Source organism: Anopheles stephensi, chromosome 2, assembly GCF_013141755.1.
Source record: "Anopheles stephensi strain Indian chromosome 2, UCI_ANSTEP_V1.0, whole genome shotgun sequence".
Taxonomy (NCBI): domain Eukaryota; kingdom Metazoa; phylum Arthropoda; class Insecta; order Diptera; family Culicidae; genus Anopheles; species Anopheles stephensi.
The window spans coordinates 71,374,588-71,395,680 of NC_050202.1; the positions used below are offsets into that span (position 1 = coordinate 71,374,588).

General features: G+C 45.8%; 2 protein-coding genes across 24 annotated transcripts in view; both read left to right on the forward strand.

The window, feature by feature from the left end:
• LOC118504642 (protein groucho) overlaps positions 1-17,679 on the forward strand; it is a 184,214-nt gene extending 166,535 nt beyond the window's left edge. For 15 of the 23 annotated variants that reach the window (XM_036039379.1, XM_036039380.1, XM_036039370.1 and 12 more), the window contains 9 exons: positions 9,630-9,833; positions 9,907-10,011; positions 11,758-11,814; positions 12,729-12,908; positions 13,011-13,255; positions 13,346-13,595; positions 13,699-14,122; positions 14,987-15,186; positions 15,251-17,679. In XM_036039379.1, coding sequence (XP_035895272.1) covers positions 9,630-9,833; positions 9,907-10,011; positions 11,758-11,814; positions 12,729-12,908; positions 13,011-13,255; positions 13,346-13,595; positions 13,699-14,122; positions 14,987-15,186; positions 15,251-15,358 — 1,773 coding nt within the window. In that variant the 3' untranslated portion in view covers positions 15,359-17,679. The remainder of the gene's footprint in view (positions 1-9,629; positions 9,834-9,906; positions 10,012-11,757; positions 11,815-12,728; positions 12,909-13,010; positions 13,256-13,345; positions 13,596-13,698; positions 14,123-14,986; positions 15,187-15,250) is intronic. The other 8 variants (XM_036039376.1, XM_036039381.1, XM_036039378.1 and 5 more) reach the window with 5 other exon arrangements.
• A 1,156-nt stretch (positions 17,680-18,835) lies between these two features.
• Positions 18,836-20,894, forward strand: LOC118504647 (Krueppel-like factor 17). The gene has a single exon (XM_036039403.1). It carries the CDS (start codon positions 19,688-19,690, stop codon positions 20,561-20,563), a length of 876 nt encoding a protein of 291 aa, XP_035895296.1. The 5' UTR covers positions 18,836-19,687; the 3' UTR covers positions 20,564-20,894.
• The last annotated feature ends 199 nt before the right edge of the window (positions 20,895-21,093 follow it).

Consider the following 21,093-nt stretch of genomic DNA (forward strand, 5'->3'; position numbering starts at 1 on the left):
ATCACGTCCTAGTTTTCACATCCCGACCCACAAAAAACCCCCAAAAACGTTAACATTCCTGGCGAACCACTCACTGACTCCGGAGGCGCTTTCATCCAGGTCCCGGACGCCTAAAACGAGTGAAAGTGATTTATATCGATCAAAGACTAAACTGAGCAAGAAACTGTCCTCATTCGTCTATCTTCCTAGCACCACCACCACCACCATCACCTCCCATTTTGTTCCTATTTTCCGGAATCCGGAAAGGTCTCACTTCCATTTCATTCCGGTACGGATGCTTCCCATCCCAGTGCGCGCTGTGCTGTTGCCCTTCGGCGACGGCTACCAGGCAAGGCAAGTCTTCCGGTTCCACTTACCGAAAATTTTACCGTCCCGTTTCGGTTGCCTGTGTTTTCGGTCGCTTGCCGGAAAAGAGCTTTTCCCCAAGGCACCCGGTGGCTCTCCGGCCCTTCCCACCCTGGTCCCGTACCGTGTCAGTCATTAAGCGATCTTCTTATCTCCCGAAAGATTCATTCCGTATTCAACATTTAATTAACAACATCATCACGTTCCATAAGTTTCTCTATTATCCTTGCAGCACCTTACCTCCGTTCTTCCTCTCCGGGGTGGGAGAGAGAGGACTTGGGGATTCGTATTCGTCTTTCGTATCCGAGCGTCGGTAGATGGCCGTCACAAGACCGTCTTTCGCCGGTTGCCTTTCATTTGATATAGATGAAACAATTTGTGTCTGTGTGTGCGTGAGGATGTGGAACTGTGCGTGAGACCGTTGAATAGAGAAGAAGGACATTCGTTTTGACTCCCCATCCATCCCATCCGCCTCCCCCCATCCGTCCTGGTAGTCGTGTCGACCGATGCCCTACTTGCTTCTTTCTCCCTGTGTCCGGGGGAAACGATGCTTTATTCTGTCAGCACACAATTCCCAACGATTATGTTCCAAGCCAAAAGACCACTTCCCTTTCATCCCCAATTTTCGAATGGCGAGAGAGAGAGAGTGAAGGAGGGACTGGGAGTTTAGAGATGGTGTGGGATGAGAGTGTCAAGGCTATTTCTATTTGTACGCTTCATTTATGGTCAAAATGCTCCGGCACCCACGCTGCTGCCGTTGGACTGTGGACTCCTTGTGCCAGTGTGTTCGCCCGAGTCCTTTATTTCACTGGACGGTGGAAAGGGCACCATAATGTCCGAAATTGGTAACGGGAAAGCTGAGCAGTGTCGTCATCATACATCGCACCATCACGATATCACCCCGAGCCCAGTCCCGCACAAAAAAACGCTCCAAGTGGTGTTATGTCCTGTTCGAAGAAATCACTTCCACCCTTGAAACTACGGAATAAAGCTGTGAAAATCGGAAGGACGAAGCGGAAAGCCAGGCTGTGGGTTGGCTGACTGGGCCGGGTGGTGGTGGATGACCGAATGATTATGTTTGCGTCCCGGGACGTGACAATAAAACGTTCGTCGCAACGGCAAAGGACGACCGACGAGGACGACGACCGTAACGACACACCAGCGAGAGAAAATGGAGCAATGAATTCTTCCGTATTTATTTCTCTATTTCTCCGTCCTGCTTCGGCCCTGTCGTCGTCTTCATGTCGGCTCCCTTTGTCCCACGGTCTCAATTCGGTTTTATGACACTAATTTCATTCACGTAGCCACGTGGTGGGATTGGGTTGGGTTTGGGCGTCCGAGGGGTTAATATGCGCAAACGTTCCGTAGCAAGTAAACGAGAGCGTTGGTTTGCGTGTGTGGGGCTTTTCTTGGTCATCAGTTTGTGTACCGGGCACCACGCTATCACAGTCTGCCGAAACACGCACGATGAATAAATAGATTAATTGCATCCTGCGTCTGTGAAACCATGAACCAATTTTTGTCCTTTTCATGCTTGTTTGTGGTGGTGGATGGTATGTCCTTTTTGTTTTTTTTTTTTGCTTTTGGAGGGAAATTATTTTTCCTTTCCCTTTAGGAGAAGAGTAGCTTAGGGTAGAGAGTAAATTGACCACCGTGTTTTGTAATTACAAGACCCTTCTTTTTGGTGTATTGACATGGTTGATTTATAAGAGTAGAAGTATCAGAGTTATTTAAAAATAAGCGTCAACAGATAAGATTGTTCCAACAAAAAAATACAAATTTTGTTGATAAAACATTATTTATTACTCAGTACACATAGTTGCATGCGAGGATGAGTATCAAATCCCTTAAAGATTCTATCTATTCTACAGTAACGTGATTATCCAACTACTGATTAAAAATAAATTAAAGGAATAAAATAAATTAAAAATAAATAAAACCGTAACTGCAGAGCGAAAGATCTATTGAGACTTTCAAACGAAACAAGAGGACAAAGTTGCCTACGAGGGCAATATACTCATTGCAACGCCTTTTTCGGTAACATATTAGTAGTCCGATTTGTCTTTTGGACATCAAAGTAGTCCTTACAATTACAAAATTTAATCCCAGTAGCGCCATCTGTGTGTCAGAATAAAGACTTGTCTACCCACCTGTTAGGACCATTTTCTAAATGAGGTACAATAGCTAAGCGAGTGAGCTATCAAAGCAAATCAAACCCGAATTTTCACGCTTTGCCACACATGTGAACATTCATCGACAATCACTCCGCAACCCACACACACACGCACAGTGCTTTAAATGTTGCTGTAAAACGCGTCGAAGCAAGAAAAACTAATAGCCAGCAGCCAGCAATATCATCATTCCGGCGCCGGAAGCAATGGTGGTTAGGCAACCGACACCGCATAACTCCCCTAAGCCCTGCCACTCGCAAACACAAGGGTAGGGAAGGCAACAAAAGGTCGCTTAACCCATCGGTCGCTTGGGATCGGTTCCAGTCATCAAACACACCCAATGCCCGATCATGATGATGATGGTGGTGGTGGTGATGTTGTAAAACATTTACTTTTTCCACTGTAGTTGATGAGATCGAGATGGGTTCGATGTGGGGTGGAAAGCTTCTTTTTTTGTGTGCCTTTCCTATCGTGGTGTAAATGGCGTACCTCATGAAGAAGGATTAATAACCTATCGATGTTATCGTTTGCTTGTGGTTTACCGTATCAGAAAAAGCTCGTCTTATCTACTACTACTCGCGCGCGGCGGGTAATTATTACTCCCGATGAAGTTTTCCCATTTTTCTCGCATTGTTCAGTGTGTGTGTGTTTGTGTGTGATTACTTCCCAATTTCCCTTGGTCGAAAAACACGCTAACCACTCCTCGGTATGTGTGTGAGTGTTGAGGTGCGTGTTTGATTCGATTTCATGCAAGGAAAACAGAGGAAAAACTACAACTCCATCGCCATCTCACCCTTTTACACCTGTCCACAACCGAACCTGTAGCTAGTCGAGCGGTCGTCGTAAACTAAATTGCTAGCATAATTATAATCGTATAACCACATTTTAATATAATCATCCTATTTAATTTCACTCAACCCCACCAAAACACCCGGCCAGTGTGTTCCAAACCGTGTGTATGTGTGTGTAGATTGGATCTTTTTCTCTACTATTACCATCCCACCGTGGAGTGAAGGGGGACTTCATGTTCAGGGCTTAAACAACATTGAAACACCACAACAAACCACCACCAACCGGTAGCGGTATTAACGGGGGGAGAACAGCCCACCACCACCCCCCGTCCAATGGCCCCGGCTTTCCATCCACCCCGTACTTCCTTCCGATCTAATTCGAAGCACGCAACACTCACCCCATAGCGCTGTTGTGTTGTGTGTTGCTGGTGGATACACTTTTCCACACGTTACCAGTTTATTGTTATGCCACACAAACACACACAGAGGAGAGAGAGATGAGGTGAGATGGGTGACTGGAAGGAAAAGTTTGTTTCCCACTCCCAGTGGCAGTTGATAATGGGTGGTGGTGGTGGCGCTAGTTTGTTCTTGCTTTACTGTTGGTGAGAACATGCTTACCCAAATGAACCGAAACCATAAACGGTACGAATAAAGCGAACTGCAAACCGAGCGAGAGCGAGAGACTGAAATGGAAAGTGTTTGAAAAAGCGAGCGAGTGTGGATGGTTAGAGCCGGAATATCGTTCAACAAGACCAAGGATCCTCACCTCACCGGTGTGTTTCTGTTTGTCACCTTTACCCTCGAGGAAGAGCAGGGTGGAAGTTGAGTGGAGGAGAGGGGCAAAATTATTGCAAACATTCGCCCCAACCGACGCTTCACACCGTGTGCACAGTTCCGCTTTTGAGGTTTTAATCCTTTTGCGAGTTCCGGGTGCTTGTAATAAAGCTCAAACAAAGCGAGACCAGCAAGGGACAGTGCTTGGTACGAGCTAACCGTTTATGTGCACACACACACATACATACGCACATTCATAAAGCCCGATCAACCAACCACCTACACCACCACCGCCCAGCCCGATAGTTGATGTAAAATATGGTTGTTTATCGTTATCCCGATTCCTGGGGACTAGCGGCGCAATGGGAAAAAGGGATCAAATTCCACCAGTTCCACCCACAGAAGCATCAACCACAATCCAGAAGCATTTATAAAACTCCACGCCAACCAACTACTACCACTACTGACCTTTTTCACCACCCAAAAAACCACCCGGAATCGGAAACTGCAGGCCATTTTGATAAGCGTACAAAGTGTGGGAGCTGTATGTTTACTCACATTCCATCTCTCTCGCTCTCTCTCCTAGTGTGTCACTATCTGTATTGGATTGTTGGGGATTGTATTGGCCCCAAAAAAGGAAAAAAAAACGAAAGCCAGAGGGCGAGTGAGTGTGGGTTGGTCGTATCAATTGTGAAATGTTTGCCAACTAAAACGAACGGCGGTTTTTCGGCACGACACACACGATGCTAGCAGGGCGCTTTGCCACTTGGGCATGGATTTTGGGTTGGTAGGAGGCTGCGAGGGAGCAGCAGGACGTAAACGACTGCTAATATGTTTTCCACACCGGTTGCGGTTGGGTTTATCTGGGCAATGCAATGGAACTTCGACCAGCGCGGACGGGTGTGCATCGTCCGGACATAAGTGGGATTCGCGGGAACTCAATTGCAAGTTTGTTTTTGGAGCGGTGCGAGCTTTATTCTTTTGCTTTATTTTTTCGCTGTTCAAATTAGAGCAGCTACTTTGGGGGAGTATGGTAGGACATATTCGTAATAATTTGGAATAACTATGGCGATTAGGCCGCTGATGGCAGCTTCGGCAGGTGTTGAAATTTAATGCACTCGAACAAAAATTCATTGCATGCATTTAAAAATATACGTCGCCCATCAAATTATGTGAAGTTTTCAGTTAACAGATTTTTGTTTCATAAAAGTAATTCAATGTAAGTGGAATTACAAAAATACAAAAGCTGCCTCTGGAGCCTCTGAGCCCAAGCCACTAAACCTGCTGGAATCTTTCATCATTCCATTACAAATCAGACTTGCTCTGAAAACCACTTTACCACTTATTGACTTTATTGTCTCCGTGTCTCTCTAACCCAGGCTAAAGAAATTCGCCGATTCGCGTCACTTTTTGCACTTGGTCATGATATTTATTCTCCCCTTCTCGCACTCTTTTCAAACCCTTACACACATACACACACACAGCTAGAAAACTCGTCCAGACCCCCCAACAGAGCAAGAGAGCGAGAGAGAGAGGGGGTAAAAAGTTGGCATTAAAGTTCCTGCAGCTTTCCGCGCGGGCGGTCCACCCAAAATCGTACCACACCACCAAGCTTTCGTTTGCTGTAATTCATTTTAATTTGAACCATTTCCTGCTACATAAACGCAAATAAACGCCAACGCGCGCTTTGCCACCGCCTGTATGACGCGCTTCGGTTTGGTGGTGGCCCACCCCAAGTTAAGCTCTCCTTTGTCGTGGCCCTCCCCCCAACCCAACCCCTGGCGGTTGACCTCCGCCAGCAAGTATTCGCATGTCGAGCCGTGCGGCAATCGTTTGTAAATGACTGCGAAAGTTTTCCCGCCCGCAGGCCGGGTCGACCTCCCCCCAGCTGGCGTCGCGCTTAACGAGGACCAACCAACTCACCTCCGGGAGTTGGAGTGGAAAGGTCTCCTTCCCAATTAAAACTCACCGTCCTCAGCGACCCTCCACTTCCATCGTCCCTACGGCAGAAAGGCACACAGTGGCAACGGCGGCAAACCGCTTCCGGTCCAATGCCGAGTTCATATTTCATTATGTTCCTGCTACTCGCTGTCTCCAGCGCTTACAGTGCAGCGACCGGTTGGCGAGCTTCATAATTTCTGGTGCGGTCCTTTCATCACCCAACGCAGCCGGTGCAGAAGGGGAGGGGTGGGGAGGGGCGTAAAGGAATCTCCCTCCATTACTCTGTGTGTAAGCCATTTTGGTTCAACACAGCAGCAGCAGCAGCAGCAGCAGCAGGGTGTGGATGGTGTGGATGGTCCAATGTTCTTTGTTTCGTTCGCGTGAAAACTCGTTCCAACTTTTCCGTGGCAAACGAACAACCAATGGTGGGCAGCAGTGTGGGTTCACTCCTTCGGTGGAACATGATGATGGTGTTGTCGTTAAGGGAGCAGCAACAACAACAACAAAAAACCACCGACCAAAGGAAAACCACCGGAAAACCTCGTCGGGAAAGAAAACAGTAATTTTCACGGTGCTGTCGGGCGAGCGCACATGGACAAAACTGCAAGCAGGATGCAAAAATGTTGGCGAATGTTTTCATTGAAGGCGTTGAAGGCGTTTGTTTTTACTTCTCCTCTCGCACACAAAAGCACTCTCGACGCCATTTCTTTTACACCCGTTTTTTTTCTGTGAATTGTTGGATGGGCGGGGAAAAGGGGAACTGAAGGGGCACCTCCTGCTGGATCTGAAGGGGCACACGAATAAATGATTCATTGTAGCGCCTAGCTTCGCGCTGTTTTGATTGCTCTTTTCTAGACTCATTTTCTGCGGCGTTATTTTTAGAACATCCTCGGGTGCTCGTTTTTTTTTGGTTATAAGTAGCGTTTGGAAACCATCGGGACGAAACAGCGATTTTAAAGTGAATTTTATCAAACTCATCCATTTTTTTTCTTCACTTTTCATTTGAATGCAAACAGTATATACCCACCCCTCCAACAGCAAATACACAAACATACCTTAACCACAACACTCTGCGTGGAAAAAACGGAGGTTCATTGTACTGTTGGCGCGTTTGGAAAATTCATCAACGCCACCAATCGAATCGGCAAAAACCGCAACTCTGTTGCAAGATACCGAAATTGACAGTTTATCATCCTGCATCGGTAAACAGGCGCAGAAAACCGCACACGAACGAAAAAAAACCCCGAACTAGCCACAAGCTTTTGCACGGTGAGTGAGAGCCAAACCACACGAACCGCAGCTCCCATCCCGAAAAACCACCAGCGACAAATCGCCCTGATTTCCTCGCCGCACTAACTCGCCGTCTGTGTGAACTATTATTCCTACACACCTGCGATGCAATGTTTGAGTACGCTTAAGGGAAGAAGGAGTGCGAAGGCCGAACCACACAAAATGGGAGCGGCGAAGGGTGTGAAAACAAACAGATATCGAAATTTGTAATCGAGTATCGGTTGCTCGCAGGTGATTAAAATGGTGCCTCAATTAGTGGTACAATACGGACAACATAAAGAGAGTTTATAGGCTGGGTCACCCGGTGTCCTTCTCGTGACATAAACAGCCCTACGGAGCCTGGCGAGTTTGATTCACTGTACAATATTAAGATCGTCGTATACCGCACGGAGATTCTTCCTCACATTCTCTTCGCTCTTATATGGCTCTTTAATCTCGAGGGTTCTCGGCCTGCCACCATCTCACACATTCCTTGGCTTGATTTTATCCGTACCTGTATCGTTAGGTCCCCCAAAATATCTTCTAAGCATCTTCCTCTCGAACGCAGCTAAGAGCTGTTCGTCAGTTATAGACAGGTTCCATGTCCCAGAGGAGTATATCATAGAAGATTTGAATTACTATTATCTAATTTTTGCCGCTTTTAAATCAAAAACAGCTTACATGTAACATCATTTTTAGATATCTCACTGCTTTAACTTGATTTCTAGTCTGTTGGATGACTCCTTGAGCTTTCCATCCCAGCACGAAGGCTCTTTTGTAAAGAGACTTAAGATACACCAAGCTTTCAACACCCGTACTACCTTACTACGTGTCAAATCAAGTTACAGAAAAACAGAAATGGCAGGCCGAGACCTTTAGAGGTCGTAGTGCCAAGGAAGACGATTGCAACAAGCTCTTTTTGGGGTCCGATCTCTAATTCGGCGTTTTAAATAGTGCAATCTATAAAGCAGAAGCCCACCTATCAACGAAGTTCTACTTATCAAAGTTACAAGTAGAGATTTGCACAAATTCTTCCTAAAAATCCAATTCCTGAAAAATGTTAAGCCCTATTCGAAATAAAACACATTTGTAAAATTGTTGTAAAGCGCTGCTTAATTACCTCTACGTAGAACAGATATAATGTGCCAACAGCTTTGCGTATATTGTTGCCGCATCAATTAATATTTAATTAATTACTCCATCGTTGTTCAATCGGTGTGACAAGTAGTCGCACAGAGAGAGAGAGAGCGAAATGTTGCAAATGAAAAAGTCAAAAATCAAACCCAAGGTTTAAAAAGGACTGTATGCCGACCAGACTGTGCGGCTGTGCTGAGTTGAGCGGCTGGCTGGTCCGGAAAATAAATATTTATATTCACACCTTTCCAGGTCGGTGTGCATTACTGCTTGCATTCCGACACACACACACACGGTGCATCGTCATCATCGGGTCATTATTCATAATCGGTTTGGCCGCATGCTGGCTTCCGTACGCTACCCACACGTGCACAAGGTGAACAAACAAACGCCACTTATCCGCCCAAAGGTGCATGGTGGAGTATCAACTGGTGTACGGACGATTGACGTTAATGCGCACATAATGGTTATAACAATTTAATTAAATCACTCAAATATCATAATTACTTCCAAACCGACACGACACTCCGCACAATTCCGCTCACCTCTCCGCCCGCCGACCCCACGAACCGATCCCGTGGGCATTTCCACGCGATGACACATTCATGTGGCTGTGCTTTGTGGGCCCACCTTGTTTGTGTGTATACGTAGTAGCTTGCATGTGTTTTTGTGTGTACGTTATACTGTGTGTCATAATCATTTGCGCATGTTTCTACCACCAAACCACCAACCCCCCCCCCTCCCCCCACTTGACAGCAACTTCGGGCGGGGGGAGCCTTTGGGGGCTTTTCTGTAATTTCCACTACATCATCATAATTCGCATCACTCAATTGATTTCCATTATCCCTTTTGGCCACCCTTCCCCACTTCCCCATCTCCCCATTTGTAATGTACGTACGTGCGCGCGACCAGAGAAGAGGATGGTGTGCTTTTCATAACAGTCAAACAGTCGTGGTTTTGTTTCGTTATTTGCTTCCTTTTACGTTCCGTTTGCATCTCACGTTCATTCTTCGCCAAATGTGTCTAAATTCGTACCACTGGAAGATCAACTAATTGGTTTTTGTTTTCTTCTCCCAATCTCTCTCTCTATCTCTCTCTCTCCTTCCTTCCAACAATTTCCCTCCATTTTTGGTACTGTAAAAAAAACCCTTTAAAAAATTATCCTCCCATCACCAACAACCGGTTCATTCGCGTCCAATTGCAGCAGCAGATCCACGCACAGCAGATACCAGGCGGACCACCCCAACCGATCCCGGGCCTAGGAGCACTGGCCGGACCGCTGACAGCTTTCGGTGGCCCAATGGGTTTGCCGCACGGTGCACCACAAAGTATGCTTAAAGCGCCACCCGATCTACACCGGGAAGATTTAAAGGTGCCGCTCGGTGGACCATCGGCTGAGGAGCGTATGGTAAGTCCTTCAACTCCAGCGACAACTCACTTTGCCATCTAATCTAACTCAACCACCGCTTGTTTCATTGTAGCGCAACTCGGTTTCGCCCGCCGATCGGGAAAAGTATCGACCACGATCACCCCTCGAGCTGGACGGCGGGGAAGCCAAACGGCGGAAAGAGGAAAAACTCAACCACGTAAGTTGATTGCGCATTCGATCGAGTTTTCCGTACGTGTGTGTGTGCGTGTGTGTTTGTGTCAGTTTGTTTTTCGATCACGTTAGAATGGACGAAAAGCGTGAATGTTCTAGGGCGTGTGTGATTTTTCCTGTGTTGGCTTTTCTCTCTATTCTGTTCGAGGCGAAATTGAATGCAATGTTATACATTTTCCATCGTTTGATAAAGAGAGAGAGAGAGAGAAAGAGAGAGAGAGAAAGAGAGAGAGAGAGAGAGATTGGATAGTAGCTTGCTGGATAATAAGAAATTGGTCCATGTTGAAGATGTTTTTCCTTGTTTAATTGCATTCTCAGGTGCGCTCTAAGCAATAATAGCTTATCTGGATTAGCTAATGTATTTCATGGGCTTTTGCGCAAAAGAGCTATAGTTGAACCATGCGTCGATTAGCTAACCTATCACGCAGCAGCTCTAGATTTTAGTACTAAAAATTAGAATGGTTTCTAAGTGACCTAGCGTTACCACTCAATTGTGCATGTTCATTTTGCATAATGTCTTCGACGTGCAGTTAAAATATTTCATCGTTATCGGATGATTTGAAGCAGCTATGGCCAAAGCAGGCCAGAAACGGCACTTATAGATATTTTAAAGCTATGAATTTTATCCGTAGCGAAGAAATTGTAAGTACCGAGACTCGATCTATCTCCGATATAACCGTGTTAAGTATTCAAATGTCTTCTCATTGCTATAGCAAGAGTGGCATCTATTTGTGCCTCCAAACAGTGCTGGTAGGACCTTTCTAATGTAGCATAGACTTACGCAAAATCCAAAGTTTTTGCGCCTGATGGTTCTGTCGTTGTCACCTCATCTTGGGACATGAAAATATCCATGCCCATGCATAATGCAATGTAAATATGTCAAAAACTCAGAATTAGCGATTGCCAGCGCTTGGTAGAAGAAACTTTTTGAGCGAGTACCGCAGACTCCTATTCGATCGATTTTTTTGGGTCAAATCTTTTTCGGAGGATCTTGTAGGCCTGCAAATGTTTAACCGACAGCCTCAGCTAAGGTTCCAGATTTTTGAAGAATGCTTCATGAACGGAGGATTCTTGAAGTTCAAATTCAAGGCAAGAGGTAAAAGATCTATCTAGAATTTGTTGGAATTGGTAGATACAATGAGTTTGATACGATATGCTAGATGCGGTTGTAGCCAGCCGTTCTCGTCCTGTTCACAATCCCAACTCGTTCTTCGAGTTCGTAGGAGGTTTCGAGCATCATGCGACTCCAAATAATTTTCGATAAAACCATCCAAGGTTTCTGCCACTTGAGGATCACATGATCCTTGCGATCTAATTTTAATTGTTAGTAAGTCAAGTATAGGTCGAGGGTTTTCTCCGACTTTAAAGGTTTCTCAATTTTATAGACATCTGTTAAAGTTAATGCGCCAATATTGCACGAAGCCTTTGTTCAATCAGAGTAACAATCGCAATTAACGATTACTTTTCATATAATTGCTACTCTCGTAGCTATCCTATTCCCAGCTTCTTATGTTTTTCCGTTGTTTGCCATTCGTTTGATTGAGCTCCATCTGTAGTAGCGTTGTCTTAAAGGATTCCCCCCCCCCCCCCCCATGTTTTCGTCGTTTGTCCTTATGTCTCATCTTACGTATCACCCAGCGGATCTCATAGTTTCCGTTCCGTTATCACACCCCCATTATCAGTTCTCAGTTTGATCCGTTGTATTGAACAGTTGCCCTATATTGTTTTGCAGGAAAGTGATGGTGAGAAAAGTGATCAGGATTTAGTGGTGGACGTCGCGAACGAAACGGTAAGGGTTGTATGTGTGTGCGTGTGTGTGTGTGCTTGTGTGCGTGTGTGTGTGTGCTTGTGTGCTTGTGTATACGTGTGCGTGTGTGTGTGAACGCGTTCGAGCACAACAAGTCGCTAGATCCGCCGCCTAAATTGCCGTGAAGCACACACACACACACTCACTCACTCCACATGCAAATTTTGAAAACGTAGAACAATTGGTTGATCAGTACAGAAGAATCACAAGAAGACGAAGAAGAAGAAGCAGTATAACAAAGCAAAGTCCTGGTTGCTCTTGATAATTCCTCTATCACCATCACTACCGCCACCAGCTGTTGTGTCCTTCTTCCCACCCCACCATTATTAGTGTGTGCGTGTGCCTCAGCGATCAAGCCAAGCTGCTGGTTTTTTGTTTGTTTGCTTAGCTAAATCATTAGTTATTTGTGTTGCTTTTATCATTTAAATGTTCACTAGTTTTAATTTCCTGTACTTTCCCAATTTTAGTTACAAGGACTTGCTAGGGTTATTCACATATTATTTGCTAATTTTTTTTTTTTGACCCAATCATCATTAGTGGAAGATTACTATTTAGTAGACTGAGTAAAGTATTCATAACATCTCATCTGAAAGCATACACATACACACGCGTGTGCCACATACTTCCTGTCCGTTTGTCGTGTTGATTGTTGTTCCTTCTTGTTGTCCGTAGAAGTATTGTAGGGTCCTTCCATCATCCACCTCCGTTTGTTGCGTATCTGTTGGTGTTCATGCTGTTGTAACCGTGTCACATTGTATGATTCCTCATTTTGTTAAATCATCCCAAAAACCTTTACGGGGTACGGTAGAATGTTGTCCCCTAGTCGTTTGCTGTCGATCACCGCGATTCACGTGCCTCACGCCTATCCTTTGTCTGTTTATTTCGTCCTCTTGCAGGGCTCACCTTCACCCCGACCAAATGGCGATCATCAGTCGGATCGTGGCGATCGGGATAGTATCGGACTGAACGGTAGCGACAAGGCAGGTTCGAGCAGCTTGAAGGGTGCGAACGATCGACCACCGTCCCGATCCGGCTCGAGCTCGTCCCGATCAACGCCCAGCCTCAAAACGAAAGATGTAAGACGGCGACCGTCGAATTCCTGTCCTTAAATTATGACGCGAAGCTCTCGTGCCTCTAACCAACGTGTCGTGTCCGCGTGTATCCACTTCCACTTCCAGCTCGATAAACCAGGCACTCCCGGAGCGAAGGCCCGTGTCCCCACGCCCAACTCGTCCACACCCGGTGTCCCGAAAGCCGTAGTACCTTCACCAGCCGCCGGCTATCCTCCCTCGCCATATCAGCGTCCGTCGGATCCGTATGCGCGGCCACCGCCCGACCCGTACGGTCGGCCACCGATGCCTTTCGATCCTCACGGTCACGTACGCACCAACGGTATTGCGCTACCCGTGTCAAGCGGAAAACCGTGAGTATAATCAAAACCCCTTTTGCTTCCCCGCTCGATATCGTCACGTTGAGCGCTAATCCGGCGAAATCCGTTTCGATCCGCCTACAGTGCCTACTCCTACCACATGAACGGTGAGGGTGCACCACAGCCCGTGCCGTTTCCTGCCGACGCCCTAACCGGGCCCGGAATTCCTCGACATGCCCGCCAAATCAACACGCTGTCGCACGGTGAGGTCGTGTGTGCGGTCACCATCTCCAACCCGACCAAGTACGTGTATACCGGCGGCAAGGGATGCGTGAAGGTGTGGGACATCTCACAACCCGGCAACAAAAGCCCCGTCAGCCAGCTGGACTGTCTGGTAAGTGTGTGTTCACTTCAGGACCACCGGTAGCAACTGCCACCAAAACAAAATGTCGCACAGCAGAACGTTCCTTTAATGGCTGGTTGGTTATAATTCGCAGCAGCGAGACAACTATATACGGTCAGTGAAGCTGCTACCGGACGGCCGTACGCTCATCGTCGGTGGTGAAGCGTCCAACCTTTCGATCTGGGATCTGGCAAGCCCGACGCCCCGGATAAAGGCGGAACTGACGTCGGCGGCACCGGCCTGCTACGCGCTCGCCATCAGCCCCGACTCGAAGGTGTGCTTTTCGTGCTGCAGCGACGGCAACATTGCGGTATGGGATCTGCACAATCAGACGCTGGTGCGGCAGTTCCAGGGCCACACGGACGGGGCGTCCTGTATCGACATCAGCCCGGACGGTTCGCGCCTGTGGACCGGTGGGCTGGACAACACGGTACGGTCGTGGGATTTGCGAGAAGGTCGCCAGCTGCAACAGCACGACTTTAGCTCGCAAATCTTCTCGCTCGGCTACTGTCCAACGGGTAAGTTTCATGTTCATTTGGATTAATCACGTTATTACCTTAAAGGCTTAAAAAATAATAGGTCGAGGGTTGAGATGAGAAAAGTTATAATATTAGACGACATTCAAGGACTTAGAGACACGATACATTTGAAAAATCGGTACAGAGCAAAATAGATCGTGAGCATCTGAAGACCCAAAGTCAAGAACCTAGAATTTGTTTATACGTGACTTGAGTGAAATATCGTTGAAGCCTCGATCCTAATTCTCATCTGATCCCTTGGTAGAAGTTTACATCAGATGACCCAGGTATTCTCCACGACGTAGTGTATACAGAGCTGCAGCAAAATGCCCATAGACAAATGGGGACCTTAAAATCCCCAATTGATCGAAAGTTAGAAGTAAAAAAGATTAGTAGATGTGAAGCGTCAAACCACGTTGGTTGGTCTTGATGTCCTAACTGGAGCTTAGAGTATTGTGTTGAGATATACGTAGTGTTAGGGCCGGGAGCTCTTTCTAGAAAGGTAAGGGCAACTGCTCTCCATCACTTTCGAATTAAAGCCTTTAGGTAGTTCACCCCACACTGGAGACTAATGAGCTCTTAGAGTACACAGAGCTACCTACTGAGGGCAAAACTACTTTATGCAGACAGATCTACCAAGTGAGGGCAAGGGTACCTTGGGAAGGCACAGATTCTGAGTTAGGACTCAGGTACTTTATGAGGGCAGAGCGCTTCATAGTGAGAAAGCCCTCCGTTGGTTGAGGGGAGCACAGAGCTATCTTTGAGACCCCTATGAGGACAGTGCTCTGCTAGTCAGAGCAGAGGTGTATCTCGTATGCATCGCACCAATAATGGTTTACTTATCCCGACTTTCCATACTTTCAGGCGAATGGTTAGCGGTCGGAATGGAAAATTCGCACGTCGAGGTACTGCACGCGACGAAGCAGGACAAGTACCAGCTGCATCTGCACGAAAGCTGCGTACTGTCCTTGCGATTTGCCGCCTGCGGGAAATGGTTCGTCTCGACCGGCAAGGATAATCTACTGAACGCGTGGCGTACGCCGTACGGTGCTAGCATTTTCCAGGTAAGTTACGCTAGGCGATACCTAAGCGCCCTCTCCAAATACTAATCACGTCCCAATGTTACAGTCAAAGGAAACCTCATCAGTACTAAGTTGTGATATTTCGACCGATGATAAGTACATTGTAACCGGGTCCGGTGATAAGAAAGCAACGGTGTACGAGGTGATCTACTAAAAAAGCCGTTTCCACAGCAGTACGAGCAATGGCAAGTAGTTGCTGCCTGTTGTTGCTACATTGTATAGAAGAGCCCCATAAAACCTGCTCGTTTAGGACTCGTCAGCTATCGGATATGGCGAGCGTCTCGGATCGATTTCAATTGATTGCTTCAGTCGCCGGCTATTATGGTGATGATGATGTTTGCAGCTTAAAAACCACAGCCAAACACAATCACACTCACATAAAGTGACTTAAAAAACGTGACAAAAGCGTCGGCCCCACGTGGACGGCGAAGAAACACCAGCAACTTGAAGCAGAATCGGGTGAGACAAGAGGGATAAAAGCAAAAATGAAAAAAGGAACGACATACATTCAAGCATGAAATCAAACTGCTATGTACAAAGAAAAGGACATACAGCACCACAAGTAAAACACACAGCTGGCGGTCGACTGGACAAAATGGCGGTCGACAGTGTCGCTTATCTCAGTTAATTATTTGTTGTTTTAGATTTCTAATCGTGTAGTAATATGTGAAACGTAATTGGAAAACAATTTAAGCATCACGAACGTACGCGTGTCCGCGTGTGTGTGTGTGTGTTTGTGAGTGCGCGTGTGAGTGTGTCCGTGCTTGTATATATTTGTGTGCGTGTGTATAACAGTTAGCCTGTAAGCTCCGAGAAGCAGAATCACAAAGTAAAGATTAAGTAAGATTAAGCGTGACTAAGTGCAGCGGTAGGTAGCAAATAGCGGAAAAGCGTGGAAAAGCTGACCGTTGGGAGAAACAACTATACAGCAACTTAGTAAAAACAACCACCAGCCTGGATCATAGGAGACAACACATTGACAAAAAACGGATGCAAAATCCGTATTATGTGCGCTGGTGTCTGTGTGTGCGTGGCGTTGAATGCTTCAATGAGTGTGTAAAACAAAGGTATTCATCCCTGAATGCCTAAGCACATTGTCTACTGTTAGTGGGGAAACATTTGGATTTGAAATCGTGGAAGGAGCGGAAAGGAAGAAAGTGTAATTCACCGTAAGCAGAAGAACCACAACAACGTGAAGCAGAAAACCGAGAAAGTTCATCCCAACAGTGTCAAACAAGCGAAAATACATATGTGGAGAGTGAAAGATAAACCAAACAAACAAAGAAATGGAGAGAAAAAAAATACATTAAAAAAACATATTCACACACTGAAAAACGAAAGAAAAAAAAACCAGAAAATGTAAAAAAACTAAACATAAACAAGCATTAAACTGTGTAAGAAAAACAAGCGAAGGAACAGAAGTTTAGCGAAACAAATCAGTTGCTTAGTAGCGGTGACACCCTCTTAATAATCAATTTCAGCCGCCTCGTGCTGTTTTGCTGTACAGTATTTTGAGCCCTTCATTTTGCGCATTCTCAGCGGTTTCAACCAACAGGATGATGATAATGTGCGTGTGTGTGTGAGCGGTAAAAGAGGAGGAAAAGAAACCCGCCAAAGGCATAATATGTAGGTGTTACAGTGAAACATACGCGCATAAAAGTGGTCAAACAAGACGGAGACTAAGGTGGTAAAAAGGTGAAAGTGACGCAATGGATAAAGCAAATGGGAAAATTAAGTACGGAGATGCTGAATGTTTATGTTATTTGTTTTAGTTATGGAAATGAGAGACAACATCTTAAGGGAGACAAGTGCGCACGTGTGTGTGTATATTTTGAAGCAGAGCTAAATTGAAGATTGAGTAACATATACATATATTTTTGAATGAAGTATGTTGAATTGAAATGAAAGCGTGCGAGTAACAAAAGAAGAATAGGAATGTTTTTCGACTAAAATAAGCCTAATAACCCAAGGAAGATATCAAGGCAAAATTAATTCAAAATTAAATTCTATTTGAAAAGAACAAGTTTCATCGCAAACAGATCTCTTCTGTAAGTTTTTCCCCAATTTCATGTTAATTTCCAGTGGAACAATTTAAAAGCAGAGTGGTGTGTGTAGGAAATATGGAAAGGAAAGGGGGGTAAAACAACAAAAAGTGTTACGACAGCATTTACCGATTGATAGTAACAAGTAGTTTCGCTCCCACTTACCTTACCTGGCAATCCATAATTGCGAGCAATTGGGTTGCAAAGATTCTGCAACAAATCTCTTCTGAACGTAGACCACCATCACCACTACCACCGCCACACGGGCAGCTTCCGATCCGTTTGAAGCTCTTGAATGATGATGATGTAGCGTTGTAAGTTAGCAGCGATGTAGAAAGAAGCGCACTGTGAAGGCAGAACGAACGGGCAGACGTTTGAAGGGACGAGGGAAACATAATGAATATTTTTAGAAATGGAAAACGAAAATCAACTACCCGTGGCTTACCTTTATTGAGTGTATGTTCGAAAGAATGCTGGCATGCGGCTGTGATGGCGCGATGATTGGGTAAGTAAATTTTTAATTTATTTGACGAATGACATAACACGCTAATCCGACACCGTATATGCAATTTAACCTTTGTTAACCCTTTTCAACATCGTAAAATAGACTTTCAACTCCGTAAAATCCCAACAACGCACACATTAGGTCAAAAGTAGTATCGTATATACTCAGTAAGAGTGAGTGAGAAGACATTATCTCTTCACAAATTGTTTGTCAACCTCTTTTGAGATTTGATTTGCAGAGATTTTTAACAACTCTTTATCGAATCGTTATCATGAAACTTGCTCTGAGGGAGTCGCTAGCTACCGCAGAGATTCGAATCACAGAGAATTTTAACGAATCTTTGAGATTTGACTTGTTAAAATTCAGACTCATCAGAGTCGGTCGACTCGAGCCCGAAGATTCAAATCTCTGAGGCGACTAGCAATTCTCTCAAAGTGAATTTCATTATAATGAAAGAGTTAAACGATTCGAATCCCGATGAGTGACTATATAGAATTTTTATGTATGCTTCTGAGATATTAACTCTGTCCAAAACTGATGAAATCCTCTAAGTATTATTTAAACAAGAAGAGGTTCCGAAGAAGAGGTCTCTTATATGCGGATTAAGACTTGCGGAGGTATGAGAGGACAACAATTTGGAGAATCTTTTTTCATTTGCCCCATACACAACAAAAATCCCTCAGTAGTTCAAACATGGAGACATTTCCTACATGACCCGCGAAACACTACACTGTACATTATGCGATCCGCTGGGGGATGAGACCCCTTTACGACAAGGCCCTCTCTTTATCTAAATGAGGCTCCTTGGACGAAGAAACCTTCCTGACTACGATATCTTTGGCATATGAGGCCACGTTGAGGTCTCTTCGCCTCTCTGCCAATAAGACTCATCATGCTCAAATCTAAATCCCGTTTCCTCGCCGATTAGGCTGACTTTCCAGCTAAGGAAGCTAGAATGGGCAGATTTTGATCTCAGCCTTTACTTTGACTTTGACAAACTGTTTGGTTTTGGAAGCCACTTTGGCAAAGGTAGCTCAAGATCGTACCTGATTGAGCTGTTCCTTAAGCAGCATTCATCAAAATTAGCTGTTTAGCATGAAACAAATGATCTGTACAAATTGTGTGAGAGATACAAAAAACAGACAGCATCCTTCTGTGCAGAAGATATCGGCGCAGAATAAAAATAGAGAAAGAAGAGGCGAAACGAGAACGGTCACTCCCCAGGGACCAGTCGTTAGCGTTGACCGTGTTGTCCATCAAGACAGATAAAGCGACCCGCGGAGGACATCTGGTTTTTCTGTCTGCCACGAATCGTGCGTCTTGTTCGAAGCTAATTGATGAGCAATCCATATCACAAAGAAGCCCACTGGCAAGTGAAGTGAGACCTGTTTACTAAACAGCTATTTGCTGATAAAGTAACCAATCGTGCCACGATGCGCACCCCATTCATGATTCGGCTGTTCGAAGGAAGGAATCTCGTCCACATGCATCATCTGGATGCAACTTGATGGTGGAAATCTGTTATTTGACACTAATGCGTTCGCTGTTGCCTACGGTTGCGAACTCACTTTCCCAGTATCTCAACGTCACACCGCCAGATGGCTTGCCGGAGCCGAACGACGGCGACGTCAACGTTCTGGCTGGCCATCAGAAAAATGCCAGAACTGTCTGACCGGACACATCGTGTGTCCGGATGCGATGCTATCAGTTTTATCTCATTTAGCAGCACGCACGCACACTTGCAGGCTCCGCGAGACTGTGATGATCCAGGGGAAATCCGTCAGACCGTCGAATGCCGGTGGCTGTGCCGATATCAGTCCCAGTTGCTTTGCGCCGTATCATCTTTCACTAGGAGCTCGTGGAACAGTGATCGGTTCGAAGTCAATGCGAACCTCAGTTAGTCCCGACGATCGACATTGATCGGATCGAGTGAGTTATGGAGTTTGGTAGCTTTGAACAGTCTTCAGACGATTTTTTGGCCAACGGGTTCTACCACCTGTACACCGAGCTACAGGATGACAGGGACATAGCATTGGCGTTGTCTGAACTGACGTGTCCAACGTTTGAAGTTACGGAGTGTCGGGGAGAGAATCAAGCGTGTTCAGCACCCATAGATCCAACACCATCCACTACGAACACACTGGAACTCATACACTCGCTCGATGGTGGCGGTGATCTGGAGCTGGAACTGAACGTGGAAGACTTCATATTAGAGTACAACTGTGTTAACTTTAGCCAACTATGGGAAAACGAACTACGATTGCCGGAAAACACTTACCTGTGTGACGATTCTTGTGAAGCATTCATACGCCATTCGAACCCACCGGAAAGTGCTAACAAATTGTCCACCAACGCATCAGACGTATCACAATCGGTTCCGGCAACGGTTCAAGCTGTCCATCGTCCGAGTGAAACGGAACCCGACTCGTCCGGAACATTCGTCTGTCCGTTCGAAAGCTGTCGCAAAGTTTATGCCAAGCCGGTACATCTGAAAGCCCATCTGCGACGCCATGTGGGCGATAAACCGTACCACTGCAAGTGGCCTGGCTGTCAGTGGAAATTTTCACGCTCGGACGAACTGTCCCGTCACTTCCGGTCGCACTCGGGTGTGAAGCCGTATCGGTGTGAGTACTGTCCGAAATGTTTCTCCCGCTCGGACCATCTGGCCAAACATCGGAAGGTACACGAACGTAAGATGAGTGTGGCGTCCGTTTCCGGGGCCGGAAAATTGAAAGGATCAATGACTGGAGTGGTACCGGCAAGGGGACGACCTGGTCGGAAGCCCAAACAGACAGCAACAAAGCTATCGTAAACGTACAAACGGTTATAGTTGGAAAGGTGGTACGAGAAACTAATCTTAATAAAGACAATCGGACAATTTATTCCCAGTTTTTCTTTCAACAACGTTGGGATTTACCGATGCTATACCGAATCGTTTATCTTCAGTCTGTACAACTCTTCCAGTAACTTCTAGGCATATGGGCTAAGGCCAGAGTGGTTGTCGAAAAGATCGCCAGTTTCTTTCGTGTGATACTCGTTTTCTGATATTCATTATAAGGCTTTCACGATAATCCCGAGGATCTTCAAGGTGTTGTCGTCCATGATGACGCATGGTGACCATGACTTTTCGCCAGCAACGTCAGTAGTTCCTTCGGGAAACGGTCAGATTTTTCAAATTATACAGGTTTATCTCCTGCAATCGAGAGGCTATAGCCTGCATCAACTACATCCGTCGGATACGACGTTAACCATGATATTTAGTTTCTTTGCTGGATGATCTCACTCGATTCGCTTGTTGTTCAGACGTACATTGATTTTTTAAGATCTTTTTTGATAAATAGA